The following is a 16,115-nucleotide window of genomic DNA, read 5'->3' on the forward strand; positions in this document are numbered from 1 at the left end:
TAGGCTCACCATAGGGTTTATGCTTGAAATGAAATCAAGGCCCAACAGTCAGTCTGGGCCGTGGACTTAAGGAAATTCAAAGTGGCTCATAGGCTAACTTTGAAGACTAAACAAGACCTTACAGGCATTAAATGGTATTTATATTTAGGCTTCATCATTACACATGTTCAGGGCTGCTTATTTTAAAATCAGAAACACCTGTTTGTTACATGAGAGAAGTTATTTTTATGTAAGAGTAGGCTGCTTCACAAACAATCTAAATCACACTGCTACCAGACTATGAATATTGAATAAGATGGCAAGAAGCCAGAAAATTAAATGCTTCTTCCAGGTGACTATAAACATGTCAGACAGGGCATTGAATATGCAGTGTGAAAATGTCTTTATTCGTTTGTAACAACTCATTGGTTTGTAAGAACTCATATCTTAGCAAAAAAGTTGCTGTGCTTGTTTGTTATCATATGAGGTGAGGTTTACCTGCAGCTGTTGCCAATCTCAATAAGCTTCAGGACATCTTCCACACATTTCACCTCTCGTTCCTGCAGCCCGACGACTTGCACTTGCTGCTTGCCATCCTCCAAAACTCGTAATTTAGTTTTCCGGTTCAACAAATCGAAGACCTGAAAACAGTGAAAACATCAAGCTAATTCATAGATAAACCTACCTTCTCATTAACTACTGACATAAATTTCTGAGTTTTGGACAGACCTGCTCTACATTCAACAAGTCAAGAAGATAACCAGTTAAGTAACCTTGGGTCTAACCGTGCAGCTTTAGCAAAATTGCAATGTTTCCGGTGAAACTTACAATACATATGGCTTTTTGTGTTACCTTGTACTTTAAATAAGCATGCTTCTGCATGTATGAAGGCTAGCTGAATATGACTATAGATTCACTGCATAACAAGTAAGCGATATAAAACACAAGAAAATAATTTGTATTGTCCCTATTTAATGTACAGCACTGCGTAATATGTTGGTGCTATATGCATCCTGTTTAATAATATTACTGTTACATCAGTCACTAAATACATAAAGAATAAAGATGACTCTGCAAAAACAATGCCTTGTCTGTCCTGAAATACAGTCACTTACTATCATTTTGAATTTAATGCGTAAGTGATCTAGAATTCCTTTCAGGTTTTTATTTCCTATTATGTTCCTGCTAGGGATTTACCTTACTACTAGTACCGATGTGACCTGTGTCTATAGTTCAGAGAAAGATGGGAAACATAAAATGTAGTTGTTGGAGAAAAAAAAGGTTGGGGGAAAGTTTTCATCCAAAGTTCAGGTACATTAGGACCACATGAATCTAAATTTATGATACAATATTCAGCACATTTCTAATTATGACAAGCAAACAGATCACAAATGTTTCCACACATTGCACAGTTAAACAGCTGGGAATGCTGGTGTGGTTAATGTGGAGAACACTCATTTACAAATATGTTTCACTACAGCTCACCAAAACATATTTTAAATTTAGCAACAGCACTGATCAGTAGTTTTCTACTAATAGGGAAGAATACATAATCTAAAATCTATAACGTATTAACTATATCGGCAACTTCACATTTGAAAGGGTCTTCTAAAGCCAAAAATTAAGCTAAAGCAGTTTAAATACTTATTAGGGCAGTTGTATCTGCCAAAGGAATTTGTTCAGCTACTCCTTAGATTTACACAGCCCTGACAGCAGAGCCAAGTTAGCGACCTCACTTTTCTCAACAGTAGTAACACAATATTGTTTGATCATTGCTGGTTTGCATCATTGATTTAGCCATTGCCGGTTTTCTGCTACACAAAATAACATTTAAAGGCAAATTTAAGTATTTACAGCACTTAATGAAAACCTGAAAATATGGGGGCTTTATTTCAGACTTGTTTCTGGAAATACTTTCACTTAGCTAGCTGTCTGCTTGTTCTAGGTCAGACAGCCAAGCAACAAGTATTTAAGCAAGGTGGTCATCTATGTCCTATAGGCCTAGTCCTCACCGCTTCTGGGATGCAACAAACAACTATGTTTAAATCACTCTAGAAGCGCATGTCTGAAACACACTGCGGAAGCTTTCCATCAAAGCAGCTTGAAGTCTCCATATATGCTTTAGCTGTCTGCAGTGTTTTCAAACATATCACAGCATGTCGTACTAATATTGAGCAAAGCTTCATGATGGGTCCATGAAGAACGCATTCGGCATGTTACATTACCACGTTTTGACAAGATTTGGTGGTGTTAAAAGCTAAAGTGTGTGTAAACTTAGCCTAAGATGTATCATCTGGTTTATTGGCAACATTTAGATATAAAATGCTCTTACACCCTTTGGGCTACCTGTATGAATGTTCTTCTACCTGGGGTTATTTCTATAGTATTAGGTTCAGTATTTATATACAGTAATCGAAACAGAGCACAAGTGTATTGGATGAATGCCTCAGTTCAAGTAAGCCTTGTTGCATCTGAAGTAAATGCCGGCTGAATGCTCTTCTCCCTCCTAAGAAAACAATTTAACTTCCTCCACACAGCAATGAAATAAATGCCATGCATAGGAATTTATATATAAACGGTTAAATAGCTTGGCATAACAGCAGAAGCAGCACCAAAAATGTCCAAATACTATTCTATTAAATAAAATATCATTTACGATGACCTGAAAAGTTTCATTGAATGATGCATCAGACTTATACACTTACCTTACCACTGTAGATTTCAAAAAACGTAGCATACACTTGAAGTTCTAGTTTTTTATAATTTGGTTTCTTCAGCATTTGAAATACATCTCGCGCTGGAGGAAGGAAAACAAAGAAAAATCCTCATGTCTAATACGGGGTGTAAGTAGATTTTGTTTTATATGAAACTAATGAAGAATGCAAAGGCCAAAAGCAACGGTATCTAAGTTAAAGTCAAAATCAGGTAAACTAATTATGTACCCCCACTGGCAGTAAATATTTATGGAAATCAGATATCCTGTGCATTCTCTCAATTGTACATTTAAATGATAACTATATTTTGAATAAAGTATCCTTAAACCTCCTTGTCCCTCTAGACCGACCCCAACTAATCCAACTTCCCTCTCCACAGTTCAGTACTGAGAATCAAACACATTGCCCCATAGCAGTGAATTGGCCGACAATAAACAGGTGCAGCCAGGAGAACAGCATGAGATGTAAACAATTGGCGGACCCGGTACATGGATCTCAGCAAGCACCAGGAAGATCTGGGCTACTTTACTTGAAGTCACACATACTCAGGGAGCTGCAGAAATGTATAATTGTCTACCCTATACAGACACATTATAAAGAAGTTTACCTGCAAGTGCATATATTCCTTTTGAACAGTCTTGATTCTTTCCAGAAAAATCACCACCCATAGTCTGTAAATGAATTTAAATTTGTATGAGAAAACGGTCATGGTTCCTTAAACTGCAGTGAAACTTTGGAAGCTATACCCCCCCCCCCCCCCCCCCCCAAAAAAAAAAAAAAAGCAGACTGAAGGGAAAAGGCCTAGACATCAATATTGCCTGCGGTCTTTGTGCAGCTGATCTTTCCCAACTAGGTTCGGTTCTGTGTCTCTGTGGTAGCTATCTTGGTAAAATCAGAGAAGACTATATTTGAGCTGCTTGCCTGCAGTTTTATTTTTGTGCAAATGGAAAGGAAAGAACTGCTGCAACCACAAAGTACTTTTCCAGTGAAGATTAGAATATTAAAGCACACAAACTGCTGCTTTCCCTTTGTGTTCTGTTCTAACAGTAAATCAGCCCATGTACAACATATGAGACTACTGTAATTCAAAATACTGAACCACTCAATTTCCTATTGCTAGACCCGTGGCTGCTATACAGCAAAAAAAAAAAAAAAAAACTCTTGCTGTAGGCACATTGATTTGCTTTGCTGCAGAGAACTAGAAATGTGTGACTGTGTGTGATCATAGTTCTAAGGCGTGATGTCAAACTAAAATAAATGAGCAATTGAGTGATGAGCAATTTGTACCTCTTAGGTCAGAATGTTGGCTATCTGTATGAGTGCCATTCTTTCTACTGACCAGCACTGTAAGAGGCATTCTGACAACCATGTTATTGTACCGAGAGCTGTAGGTATAGAAATTAAAGCAGAGGTTCCCCAAGACCTGAAAGTTATATAAAAAGTTTCGCCATGCCAAAATTTTTTAAAATGCTGCTTTAGAGCTGGTGATCTGCTTTTTATTTTTATATCATAGAACCCAACACAAGAAAAATAAAACTTACATGGGTTTTACCACTTCCAGTTTGCCCATATGCAAAGCAAGTGGCCATTCCCCTTTCGAAGATTGTTTCTACGAGAGGTCTTGCAGTAAACCTATTTAAATATAAACAGATAATAAAATGTCTACAGATCTCAATATGAATATTTTTGTGGTAAGTAAATTATGGTATTTTATGTATTGCAGTTCAGACTTGCAGCTAGTGAGTGTCACAATGGATACACTCCTAACCACAAAGACTGAGATCCACAAAAGAAGAAAATAACGCTACCATGAATTTTTACACGGAGTTTAACCTGTATGAACAGCACCATGTAAATCCTTGGGAAGTGAAGGTATTTGCATATCAGATTTGCCTGGGGCACCCAATAACCTGATGCGTGCAGGCCCTATTGGGAATATTAGGGGACCTTAAAAGACCAGAAACAAGATAGCTGCCAATGCTAACAGTTTTGAAAATGGGAAGAACTGGGACTGTCGCACTTCTTTGTGCCAACTACTTAGTGACACAGACTCAGAACAAATATGTGCATATTATGTTTCCTGACACTTCACTAGCATTCCTACTGTAGTTCAGTGACTAAAAACTGTATAGCATAAATTAAAGTACACTTTAAAAAGGTAGGATCAGACAAGGATTTATGGCAGAAGGGTACAGGTGATTTCCCTTCTGCAGTAGGCATTCTTCAATGTCTGATCACCATCCTAAGCTGTCAAAAGAAAAGAAAATTGCTGAACTGCATGTTTGCACCTCAAGTGCTGGATGCCCAGCTTCCCCTGCAGCTGACTGGACGGTAACATCATTCCCTCCAGGCCAAGGAAGATGGTCAAAAAGTGAAACAACTAAGAGACAGAGAGAAGATGGTGGCGCCCATGATGGAACAAGCGAGTGCCTTTCTGAAATTAAGGAGCTGCTTATCACAATTTTTTTAAATTTTGGGTTTAGTTCTGCTTTAAATAGGGAAGAGTTAAATGTGCCATGTTGTTACTCTGCTCTGCTAGGGAGATATCTCTTCATGTTTTTAGATACAACAGGAAATATGAATATTCTTTTAAAGTGAAAAGAATATGATGAGTTGTCACCAGAACTCTAACGCCTAAATCTAATAAGAAGTCCACAACTTAGAATTTACTATACTTTGACCACAATGATCACCAAGACACAATAAGGAGAGAATCTCCCCAGCCGGGACACAGATTGTAATTAAAACTTGACAGAGGACTTAATCTACTCTATTTAAACTGCATATATATATATATATATATATATATATATATATATATATATATACACATATACACACACACACACACACACACATACACTTTTAAGAAAATAGGTGAACGCAGATTCTAGATTAAGAACGAATACCTTGGGGCTTCCATATTTCTATCCTTTTGTACAGTCAATAACACAGGAACATATGTACATGTGCTTGTCTTGTTATTTTTAACAAATTTGCGTGTAAACAGAATGAGGATGACCTGTCATGTTGACAATAGTTACATCTCAGGAAAAGCAAATACTGAAGGTGATTCTAAATCTGACTAAAAGCAAACCTGCTGAGATCACTATGTTAGCAATGGGCACACAAAAAAACATAGGCGCTTCATTGAGGAGTTCTTCTAAACCTAACCTCAATCCCTTCCTTTAAATACCAATACAACACAGTCACACCGAGGGAAGTTTTTTTCTGATAACTTCCTGATGCCTAACAGTATCACCCCTTACCTGACCTGACCTGCCCTGGAGCGACTAGCTGACACTTATAGGCAAAGATATATTTACCAGCAGAAGCCGGAAGCTCTGCTTATAACCCTTCCCTGTCTAGTGACTTCCAAGTTTTCATATCTCAACAATTAGTGTGAGTCACTGTCATGACAAAACAACTTAGTCACATGAATAGTAGAGTTAACAGAGAAGAACCAGTGTTACTTGCTGCCAAACTTTTCATTATGACTACAGCTGTCACTAACTAGGGACACACAACAAAATGGGTGTGAATGTCATGCATGTTGTGAGGGTGTGCTCGGTGGTCACCTAAACACGGGAGGTATATATAATATCATTCCCCGCTGAGCAGAGCACATGTATGTTCTGCATCAACAAGAATAGAATTTTTACCTATTACTCAGACAAACCACACTTTTTCATAGAAACGTTCTAAGTATCTTTCAAAGTCATTGGGCAAAACAGAAACAATGAGATCAAAATGTAAATGCTTTCAAATTTTTTTTTCCTGAAGTCTTTGATAATACAGGAGATAATAGAGGTGCAGAGGTTTAGGAGCCATAACCTAAATAAATAATTAAAACTTAGAAATTATTTTTAGATAAAAGATTTAGCACTTTTATCAGCATTTTATCACTGTCCTGCAGGGAAGACTCCATTATTTATTGTTCACACAAACAGTGACATGGAAGTGTTTTAGTATTGTCTATCAGGATGGTGAGGGGGTACAATGTATGTCAGGTTCTCATTGACTGTGCTTGATATTTCCTCGCTTTCTGGCGTTATCGATAAAAGATGTGGTTAGAAATCTCTAAAATGTCAAAAGCAATACGATCCTGATTCTAACTCTATTGGTTCTGACTCTTCTTGACATAAAATCATAGATATTGTAAATTGTGCAAATTCAGAGCAAAGTGGCAGTATTTCCTGATCCATGTTTATCAGAGCTTTAAAAAGCACACAGTGGTGCTCAGGACTAACTGCAATCATTGACTGCACTGCTGCACACCGGACGTTTTACAGAAAGCTGCAAAAGGCTGATACCAAACCATGCTTTACAGGCTTGCATTAAAAAGGAAAACATAAAGCTGTATTTATCATTACATAGCTGCATTAGCTTGCGTATTTTATGTGTCTGGAATTTAGCTTTAGCTAACATTTTCACTCCTTCATCGCCTGCTCAAAAAAACATGCATTTTACATTACAATAATGTAGATCCCTTCTCAACACAAAACCATAAACAAAGAAAGAACAATGTAGTTATTTTATGACTTCCATACCTGTAGACCATTTCATTTGGTGCAGTTTCATCAAAGGCATAGTCAAAACGAAAAGTTTGGTTTTCAAGAAATCTAGTTAAGTCCACTTTCTGCTTGGGCTCATGAACCATTACTACATCTTTACTAGGAATTGTAATGACATCGAGGTCTTTCATGGTGTTCTCTGAAAAGGAAATACATCAATGACATTTCCAAAGCTTAAAAAATTAAACCTATTGCTAATGAAAATTTCATAGAATATTTAAATGCAAAACAAAAACGTAACATACACACACACATGTTTATATGACACAGTCCTTTGTAGAGGGGAAAAAATTTTGTGGGTAAGGTCATCATGTTATGTTATTATTTAAAGATATTAAGATATAAGACATAGTAATTAAACACGTAGACAAGTATTAAAAGTGTAAATTGTTACATTTACTTTTTTTTTTCATTACTGCTACCAAAAGGTTATTTTTTAAAGGGATTTTTTTCAATTTGCCCCTAAATCTAGCTCCCAGGAAAAGTTTTTTCCTCTCACTACAAGAGGCAGACAAGTAATCAGCAAGGGAGACAAATGATTGGTTTTGCTGCAGTGTAACACATTTTACTACTACAGTGCCTATTCACTGTAACATATTAATACATGTTAGGGCCGTTTGTTTTGCCATTCACCACAACACACGCCAAGTGATTATTGGTCCATTGTGCTGCCTTAAGGCAAAGGATGATAAAGTTAGGTGTATACAGCTTGCACTGAACACACTGAACTGGACCAGATTGGTGAAAATAAGCACTGCACAGAAAGCCAGATAAAAGTAAACAATGAAAATCTCTTTCTGTACAGTGTGCAATCTTATACTTAGAATAAAGTGTTCTATGTTAGTGCAAAAACCTGCAGGACTCCTGAGCAATGATCTTCTATCCATACAAGCTTTTTAACTTGATTCTGTCTTTTTAGAGGAAGGTGACATCAGCTCAAGTGAATCATGTTCCGATTCCTTTTTCGTGTTGAATACAAACACAATTGGCCTGATTTATTAAAGTTCTCCAAGGATGGAGAAGATACTTTCACCAGTGAACCTGGGTGATCTAAATAACTTTTAGGAAATCCATTCCAGCTTTGCTGGTTCACCCAGCTTCAATACTGAAAGTAATTAAAGATCTCCAAGGCTGGAGAGGAAACAATCACTCACTGCTCATCTGTTACGCGTTTTACCTTTCTTATTAAGTGGACGTTTCCTTACACAAACACATATCCGATGTTCATCGATCTGTAAGAAACAAAAGCATGAAAAAAATAAGCTTAAAAAATGTATTCACAAAGTCATAACAAATTTGGGGAGGCATTCAAGATGTACGCCTTAGTGGACAAAATATCTGATACGTCAGTCATCTTAATTTAGGATATTTTTAAGCATAAGCAAAATTTAAACATAATATAAACTCAATAAAGTTATTCTTTTGACCACAGATTTGTATTTTACTCATAAAATCCCTTAGACACAAAGCTTTAGGGAGGAGCTTAGTTCTGGACAGAGACTGGTGCCTTGTATACAACATGTGTGCCTGGGAGTCACAGTTTTCCCTAAGGACACAGACAATTGCTCTAAATATTATCTAAAAGCACCACAATGTGTCTAAAGCTTTGTTAAGGACAGGATCTCTTTAAATGAGAGAGATGTAAAGTATTACCCCACTTCTGCAATTAACCTTCAACCTTTAGTTCATGGCAGTAGACACTTTAGGTTTGGCGTAAGCAATATTTATCCATCTCTCTAATCGAACACTAAATTGGAGTTTTTTCTTAAAATAGTGGGAGTAAATAGCTAAAACTTACCAGATCTGCTGTTGTTAAAGGGCGGTAATCCAAACTTCCTCTAAAATCTCTTATCATGCACATAATTTCATAGTTTGGGTTTGTGGCATCGACTTCCTAAAAATGGAAAAACAAATACCTTAAAATGTGTGGGTTAAAGATGTACAGAAATCAGTGATCACTATGAGAATAACTCTCTACACACCAGTGCCCTCTTCTCTCGGAGTTCTTGCTGCTGTAACCGCCTCCTCTCTCTCTTCTCCTGTAACTTCTCTACTTCTTTCACACAGTTAGATTTTCTCCTTGCTTGTTGGGGGAGAGAAAAATACAAAGATCCAATGTTAAATTGAACTAGGCTCTGGAAACCCTATCCTCCAAACAGAGTGAGACAAGTTAGTTGTGAAATCTACAGAACATTGCAGTGACATTCTATAGCTAATCTAGTAACCAGAAGCTAGATGGGGTGGTTGATGCCTATTAAACTTCTGACTGGTTTTCCGAATTTAGATAAATGGACGATGCTTAGGCAGCAGTATATGTGCAAATTTTCTGGGTTGCCATTCATTATTAAAGACACTCCTAACACACTTTGCCAACACAATTCAAGATATTGCTATGAGCTACGTTTTTAAAAAGTGCAAAAAGCATGGTTTTCGTGGACTGTGCTATCCTAAAGCAAAACACACCAATGCACATATTAGTGTGCTGTGTTTTGTATTTTATTGAGTTTCTTCACTATTTTAAACGTTCAATGTTACATTTAGGTCCACTTTAAATACACACGAGGCATTCACCACAAGCTGTGGAATATTTTATTTCAATTTACTGCCATGATGCGAACAACCTACGTTGGTATAGATTGTCTCAAAGCAAAGGAATGGGGGATGCAGTTATTGTAGCATACCGGGCACTGCTGACACCATTCTTCCAAGCAAGGTGCCAAGTAAATAGATTATTAGGCACTAGTTATTTAACACAATATAAGCTATGGGTCTGGGAAGACTGGAGGTCAGAAGTATTCATGTGTGTGGATGTATGCTAGCACCCCACACATGTAGAAAGGAGCTTCAAAGAAGGCAACCAGAACTACACAGTATAGGTGTCAAGAATGAGTCCAGGCACAATATGATTGCTACTAGTTTTTAATCCTATAAAGTGTATGTATACCCTAAACTTTTATAAAGAAGAGTTCAAACATGTCACTGAAACGGAAAGGATTATTTTAAAATAGAAAAAGTGACCTAAAATGAAGACAAGTCCATACACTATTTATATCACCAATACACAGAAACCATTAACTCACTGGGACATACCCATACACATACCAGCCACAGTCACCAAGAAACCATCTGGACTTAACATGCAAGATGCCCTTCATATTAGATTTCATGCACATGAATCTGCCAATTCATTAATAGGGATGCTATCTGGGCTACAATGTCACTAACAGCAGGAAATGGGATCATGTAGCTTACAATAGACATAGGTGCAGATGCTTCATATGTACGACCATGAGAATGCTATGCTGGGTGGTCTTAAATTAGGCGCTCATGACTTCTATTTGAATATGAAGGTGCACATTGAATATGAAGCAATCCTAGACATGTGTTACATACAAGGAGGGCCAAAGTCCTTTTTTCCAGGTTGATCTGGAGATATATCTGAAACACTACCATTCTGCTGTGCGGAGGATGGTGGTTCTACTGGCTGGCTTGGCCGTGCCCGGGCTGAACTGACTGCTGCAAAGGAATAAAGATATCATTAGACTGATAAAGAGCAGGTAGGAATTAGGTAAATCTGTAATGCATTGAAAGTCAACTGAAAACAAGCATGGTATGGTCCTAATGCTTTCACATACCTTGAACAAAGAAAATCAAGATCTAAGCAGCACAGCAATGAAACCATACATTATCATTTGTTCTAACATATACCAAATATAAAAATGCAGGACTGCTAACAAGAATAAACTAAGTTTTTATATCATTTCTGTGTTTGGGGAAAGTTTACAAACATACACAATGCCTCCACCACCCCTTACACATGACAAAGGAGGGTGGTGGGGACATTACACAGAGCCTGTGATTGGCAAATTCTTTATTCTCTTTTCAGAACTGTAATGTACACCAAGCAAATAAACTAAAACTTCTGCAAGATCCTTGTTCTTCATTACTTAGTACTTCCCTAATATTTAAATAGAATTGCCCATAACCAAAATAGGAGAGCTGTCATTACAGAACATCCTACAAAAAATTCAGATAGGACGATGGACTTTGTAAAGCGCTAAATTTTAATAACTTATCCAAACCTAGATTCAATCAGTTTTGAATTTCTGCCCTAAAACAAAGTACATTAGGAGTGCATATTTCATTTATAGCATTTAGTTTAGAGCCAACTAATCATGGTAGCCAAAAAGCTAGCATTTTCATGGGGGGCAATGCAACTTTTGTTTGTCTCAGAAAGAATAATAATTTATTTGAATACTTTGTTTCCTTTATTGTTCCCTGGGGTGAACTCTTCATAACAGTTAAGAGTTCTCATTTGAAAATTTATTTAACCGTTTAAGAGGTTTCCTCAAATCCCAGTGTTGGTGGTCTTGGTAGGGTTATGCACTTGGCTGACCCATCCTTACTGACCAAAAACAAATGTGAAAGAGTGGGCCAACTTTGACACAACAAAAAATGTCAACAGGATTGTCAACACTCTACCCACAAAAAAAAATTGAAATGCACAGTACTGCATAAATGGAAAACACTGAAAAGGCCAAGGAAGGGTCAGTCACACAAGTCATGATTAAGGTTGGTCGGGAAATAAAGATGTGGTGATGGACTGCAGGCATGGTGGAGGTTCTAATTAAGTAAAATTATTGCTGAACTGCAGCAACCCCCTTATGGGAGAACTATTCCAGGTTCCAAAGTGCAATAAACACCTTATGTACAGCAACAGGATGAGCTTTCTAAACTGCAGGGGTTTGTTCAGATCAAGAAGTTACAGTCAACCTACTTGGGGGGTTCCACATCAATTCCCCCCTATTCCAGGCCTAAAATTACTGTGCAACGAAATGTGGATGAGAGGTATTTCAAAAAAGAAAAAAATATATATCCATTAGAAAGAGTGATGCCTTTACTAGGGCCTTGTGGGATAGGTAGACTGTAAATGGATAATTAGGAACCCAGCAACTGCAGCCAGATTAAATGCACAATGTCCAACCAATTTTTTAATTTTAGATGAAGTTTGTTAGATTTGTGCAAAAAAAAAAACAAATCCTCCTGCTTACCCTTCATTGTGCAGAATAACTGGTCTTGTATCCACTTCCCTGTAGTTTTAGTTTCATTTCTGCACAGGCTTCTTTACCAGGTAGTTTACAATGATTTTGCAAAGTAAATTTCCTGCACAACACAATGAGCATCTGCCTGGAACGCAAATTATGAAGCCACAGACTGTACTATGTTATATGGGAAAAGTAGAACCCTTAAGATATCAAATTTACTATTGCAACACATCTTAAAACCCCTATTATTTTGGCGTTTTCAATGGCTATTTATAAGCAGCTGAATGACAAAGGAACCCGCCCCCATACTAAACAGAGACATCCATACAATCAGGTAACAGATGGAAGTGATGTCACATAAGGGAGGCACTGATCTCTTCCAACCTTACCTCTATTGTCCCTTGCAGGTGTTTCCTTGTTAACTGGAGCTACAGTGCGCCGATTCTAAAAGAAAAACAAAAAAAAACAAAAAAAAAAGCTTTTTTTTCTCATACTTTGGCAAATGTACCTGTTCTACAAACCTATGAATCCAACACCTTGTAGACGATATATATCTCTGCACTCATTACAATTCCCTAAATGTAATTTCTACTTTGCTAGGCTGAATACCCACCTACTAAGCCTGAGCATTTCTGAATATGGGGGATAAACTCTGTGTAGGAGCAAACGCATATCTAAACCCAGCCTTGCAAGGAAAAGTATCAGTAGAGCATAAGTGGGCTTGGTGGTTTTTGTTTTAAGAGAACCTGAATTTTGCCTCAAATAGAAAAATGAACAGAAATAGGAAAAGGACCATTGCTGACCTGCTGAAAATTCCAGTTACCTATGTGTGAATTTAATCTTTCTAAGTCCATGACCTGTAACAAGCATGCTGCAAATAAAAAAAGTAATTTCTTTGCTCTATACTTGTTCCAGGTCAAAGGCAATAGTATAGAAACCAATGAATTAGCAAAGTAGCCAGTAAACTAACAATTTAAATAGGAGAGGTCAACAATGATTGGTTCATTCAAAGGGGAACAAAACTGAATCAGCCTATCACCTGGCATGGAGCCGCATGGTCTTTCTCCTCATCCTGAAGAAGATCTTTGGCCATCTTGATTGGCTAGGCTGTGATGACATTACTCCCGGACAGGTGAATGGGGGTTCGTTCATTCCCAGCATGTGCAGGAGAACCGGTAGGTATCCTGACAACCAAAGCTACAGTTGCGCATGCACAGCTCAATTTTTTGACAGATACCCAAGCATGATCAGACAAGGTGGGGGGGGGGGGGGGGTTTTGCAGAAGAGGCATTGCCTGTCCCTTTATGGAAAAATGACCTGCCTTATTGTGGAATTTTAGTTCCACATTTTTTAGTCCAGCTTTGGAAAACATTTGCATTAAGTAGCCTTGCTGTGATAATTCTTTTTACAATACAATAGAGGTGCAATAAACAAAAACATATGACCCATTAAATACAAGTCATTTAAGAAAACAAAAACCCTAAAAGAGAAAAAAATAAAGACAGACGTGGTCATTGTCTAAACTGTAAATTGTGTCCAAAAAGAGAGGTAGGAGGCAAAGGACCAGTCACCGCAGCTTGTCTCTTCATTACTGACTTATCATGCATTAAGTTAAAATGTATGGAAGAGGACATCCTGGGAGAGAAACAAGGCTTTGCTTCCTAATGCTAAGCTGCTTCCCTGATATGGGGATATTTAAGAACCAGCAGTAAAAGTGGAGAAAGATTTACAGAACAGAGGAAGAAATTGCAGGCATATGCATACATTGAAGGGCCCCAGGTCCACTCCATCTAGCAGCACAATAATAATATCACCAAATATCACTTCAAATCTTGTAAACCTAGCAATCTCACTTTGCAGATATATCAAGCAGCTCAGTCATCAGAAGCAAAGGAAATACCCATTACTTCAGAGTATGGAGGGATCATGAAAAATACTCCCCGTCCTTACACATATAACAGTGATGGTGTTTGGCTATTTAGGCACTCCGCACTGTCACAATGGGGTGTCATGGGAATCCTTAATTCTGTAAAGGGTCCAAGTTGTGACCTGGGATTCACATTGACCACATTGTCCTTGCTCCTGGAGGCCAAACAAAGTGGTGAGTGAGCAACCCATGGTATTGAGGGAAAGAATGTGCAGCTCCTGGATACAAAATAATGTAAACCAGTTGTTTGGAACGGCATTGGGTATGCACAGATGTTTAACAGTGTTTGCTTTCTATTCTATGGATATTAAAATATGTAATGTCAGCAAACTTACTGATATGTACATAAGAGTATGCAGTTTGTGGTTTCTAACTTTACCACAATTCAAAAATATATGAAATTCCCACACTCATACATACACATAGGTTATTCCTACAACATAGTCCTAGTCATATTGGCCAACACTAGCCAATACACATCATATATTATCTTGTATACAGATACAAATTCCCAACCCCCTTCCTTCAAAAATCATATATACAGTTCTATATTCACTCATATTGCAGCCCATATACACAGTGCATGAATACTGTACATACATATATACACACACATATATATATACAGAGAGAGAGAAAGGTTATATAGAGTAACAATAGTGGCAAACATATATACAGCCCACAAACACCATCAACACAGCAAAAAAATGCAGCTTTGGGGTTGTGCTTTAATGGCCCAACATAGGGACTGACCTTGACGATTTTGTTCACTTTTGTGGTAGGGGTAGGTGGAGGTGGCAATTCAAGGCTGGGTTCAATATCTTCATCTGGGGCCAGATCAGGGTTAAGAGCAAATATACTGTCCAAATCAATCTAAAAAAAAAAATAAAGAACGATATTCACATTTTTTAAAGACTGCTGTCAGTTTATAGGCAAAACAAACAAAAAATATTATGTGGGGTTATTTTCCAGCTGGCTGTAGAGGACCAACAACTCCCCAACACACTGACCTGCAAAAGACACATTATATTTTTTTTTTAAAATTAGATTAGGGCAGGATGACCTTAACTAAAAGTCATCCCAACACATAGGCATTCTTGTTCAACCAGTAATCAAGGACACAGCATCCAATGAAACTTAACCGCCACCTTCTAGATTGTAAGCTCTTCGGGGCAGGGTCCTCTCCTCCTGTGTCACTGTCTGTATCTATCATTTGCAACCCCTATTTAATGTACAGCACTGCGTAATATGTTGGCGCTACATAAATCCTGTTTAGTATTAATAATGGGAAAAAAGGTGTCCTTATCTCATCTGTGAATGTTTATTAGTTAGCTTTCCTCTATCCTGTACAGTTTGGAGATGGATACATCTGTAGGCCTTTTCCAACTATTAATATTAAAGTATTCTATCCCACAAAAGATCTACCCGTCGATCTACCAGAAAAGACAACATACCAAGTATTCAATCTGTAGTCCCAGGACAAAGATATGGAGGGCTAATTTCATAGCTTGAGACAGTGGACAGCCCTAAGATTCTGATGTGATCAAAGGGTATTTTATTTATTTCTGAAACTGATAGGACGGAAATTTCTACTAAATGTTTATTCTGCAAATGAATTTAGGACGAATAGACAATATTTTCAAATAAAGGTTTATTGCAAAAACATATCTAATATTATAAAAATGGCCATGGTGTGACCAATGCACAGTGAGCTACAAAGGAATGGAGCTGCTCCAGCAGCATTGAGCTAATGAGGAGCACTGAGCAGTCCCTGGAGCACAGAGCAGACCCTGGAGCACTGAGCAGACCCTGGAGCACTGAGCAGACCCTGGAGCACTGAGCAGACCCTGGAGCACTGAGCAGACCCTGGAGCACT

General features: G+C 37.8%; 1 protein-coding gene across 6 annotated transcripts in view; it reads right to left on the reverse strand.

Annotated features, from left to right (window-relative positions):
- KIF2A (kinesin family member 2A) overlaps positions 1 to 16,115 on the reverse strand; it is a 47,807-nt gene that overhangs the window by 14,894 nt on the left and 16,798 nt on the right. For 2 of the 6 annotated variants that reach the window (XM_072416373.1, XM_072416377.1), the window contains exons 3-13: positions 14,993 to 15,112; positions 12,702 to 12,756; positions 10,661 to 10,783; positions 9,250 to 9,350; positions 9,066 to 9,161; positions 8,445 to 8,499; positions 7,244 to 7,406; positions 4,235 to 4,325; positions 3,301 to 3,364; positions 2,685 to 2,776; positions 478 to 620 (exon numbers count right to left, since the gene is read on the reverse strand). In XM_072416373.1, the coding sequence (XP_072272474.1) occupies positions 478 to 620; positions 2,685 to 2,776; positions 3,301 to 3,364; positions 4,235 to 4,325; positions 7,244 to 7,406; positions 8,445 to 8,499; positions 9,066 to 9,161; positions 9,250 to 9,350; positions 10,661 to 10,783; positions 12,702 to 12,756; positions 14,993 to 15,112 (1,103 nt within the window). The remainder of the gene's footprint in view (positions 1 to 477; positions 621 to 2,684; positions 2,777 to 3,300; positions 3,365 to 4,234; positions 4,326 to 7,243; positions 7,407 to 8,444; positions 8,500 to 9,065; positions 9,162 to 9,249; positions 9,351 to 10,660; positions 10,784 to 12,701; positions 12,757 to 14,992; positions 15,113 to 16,115) is intronic. The other 4 variants (XM_072416375.1, XM_072416378.1, XM_072416376.1 and 1 more) reach the window with 3 other exon arrangements.

Source organism: Pyxicephalus adspersus, chromosome 6, assembly GCF_032062135.1.
Source record: "Pyxicephalus adspersus chromosome 6, UCB_Pads_2.0, whole genome shotgun sequence".
Lineage (NCBI taxonomy): Eukaryota > Metazoa > Chordata > Amphibia > Anura > Pyxicephalidae > Pyxicephalus > Pyxicephalus adspersus.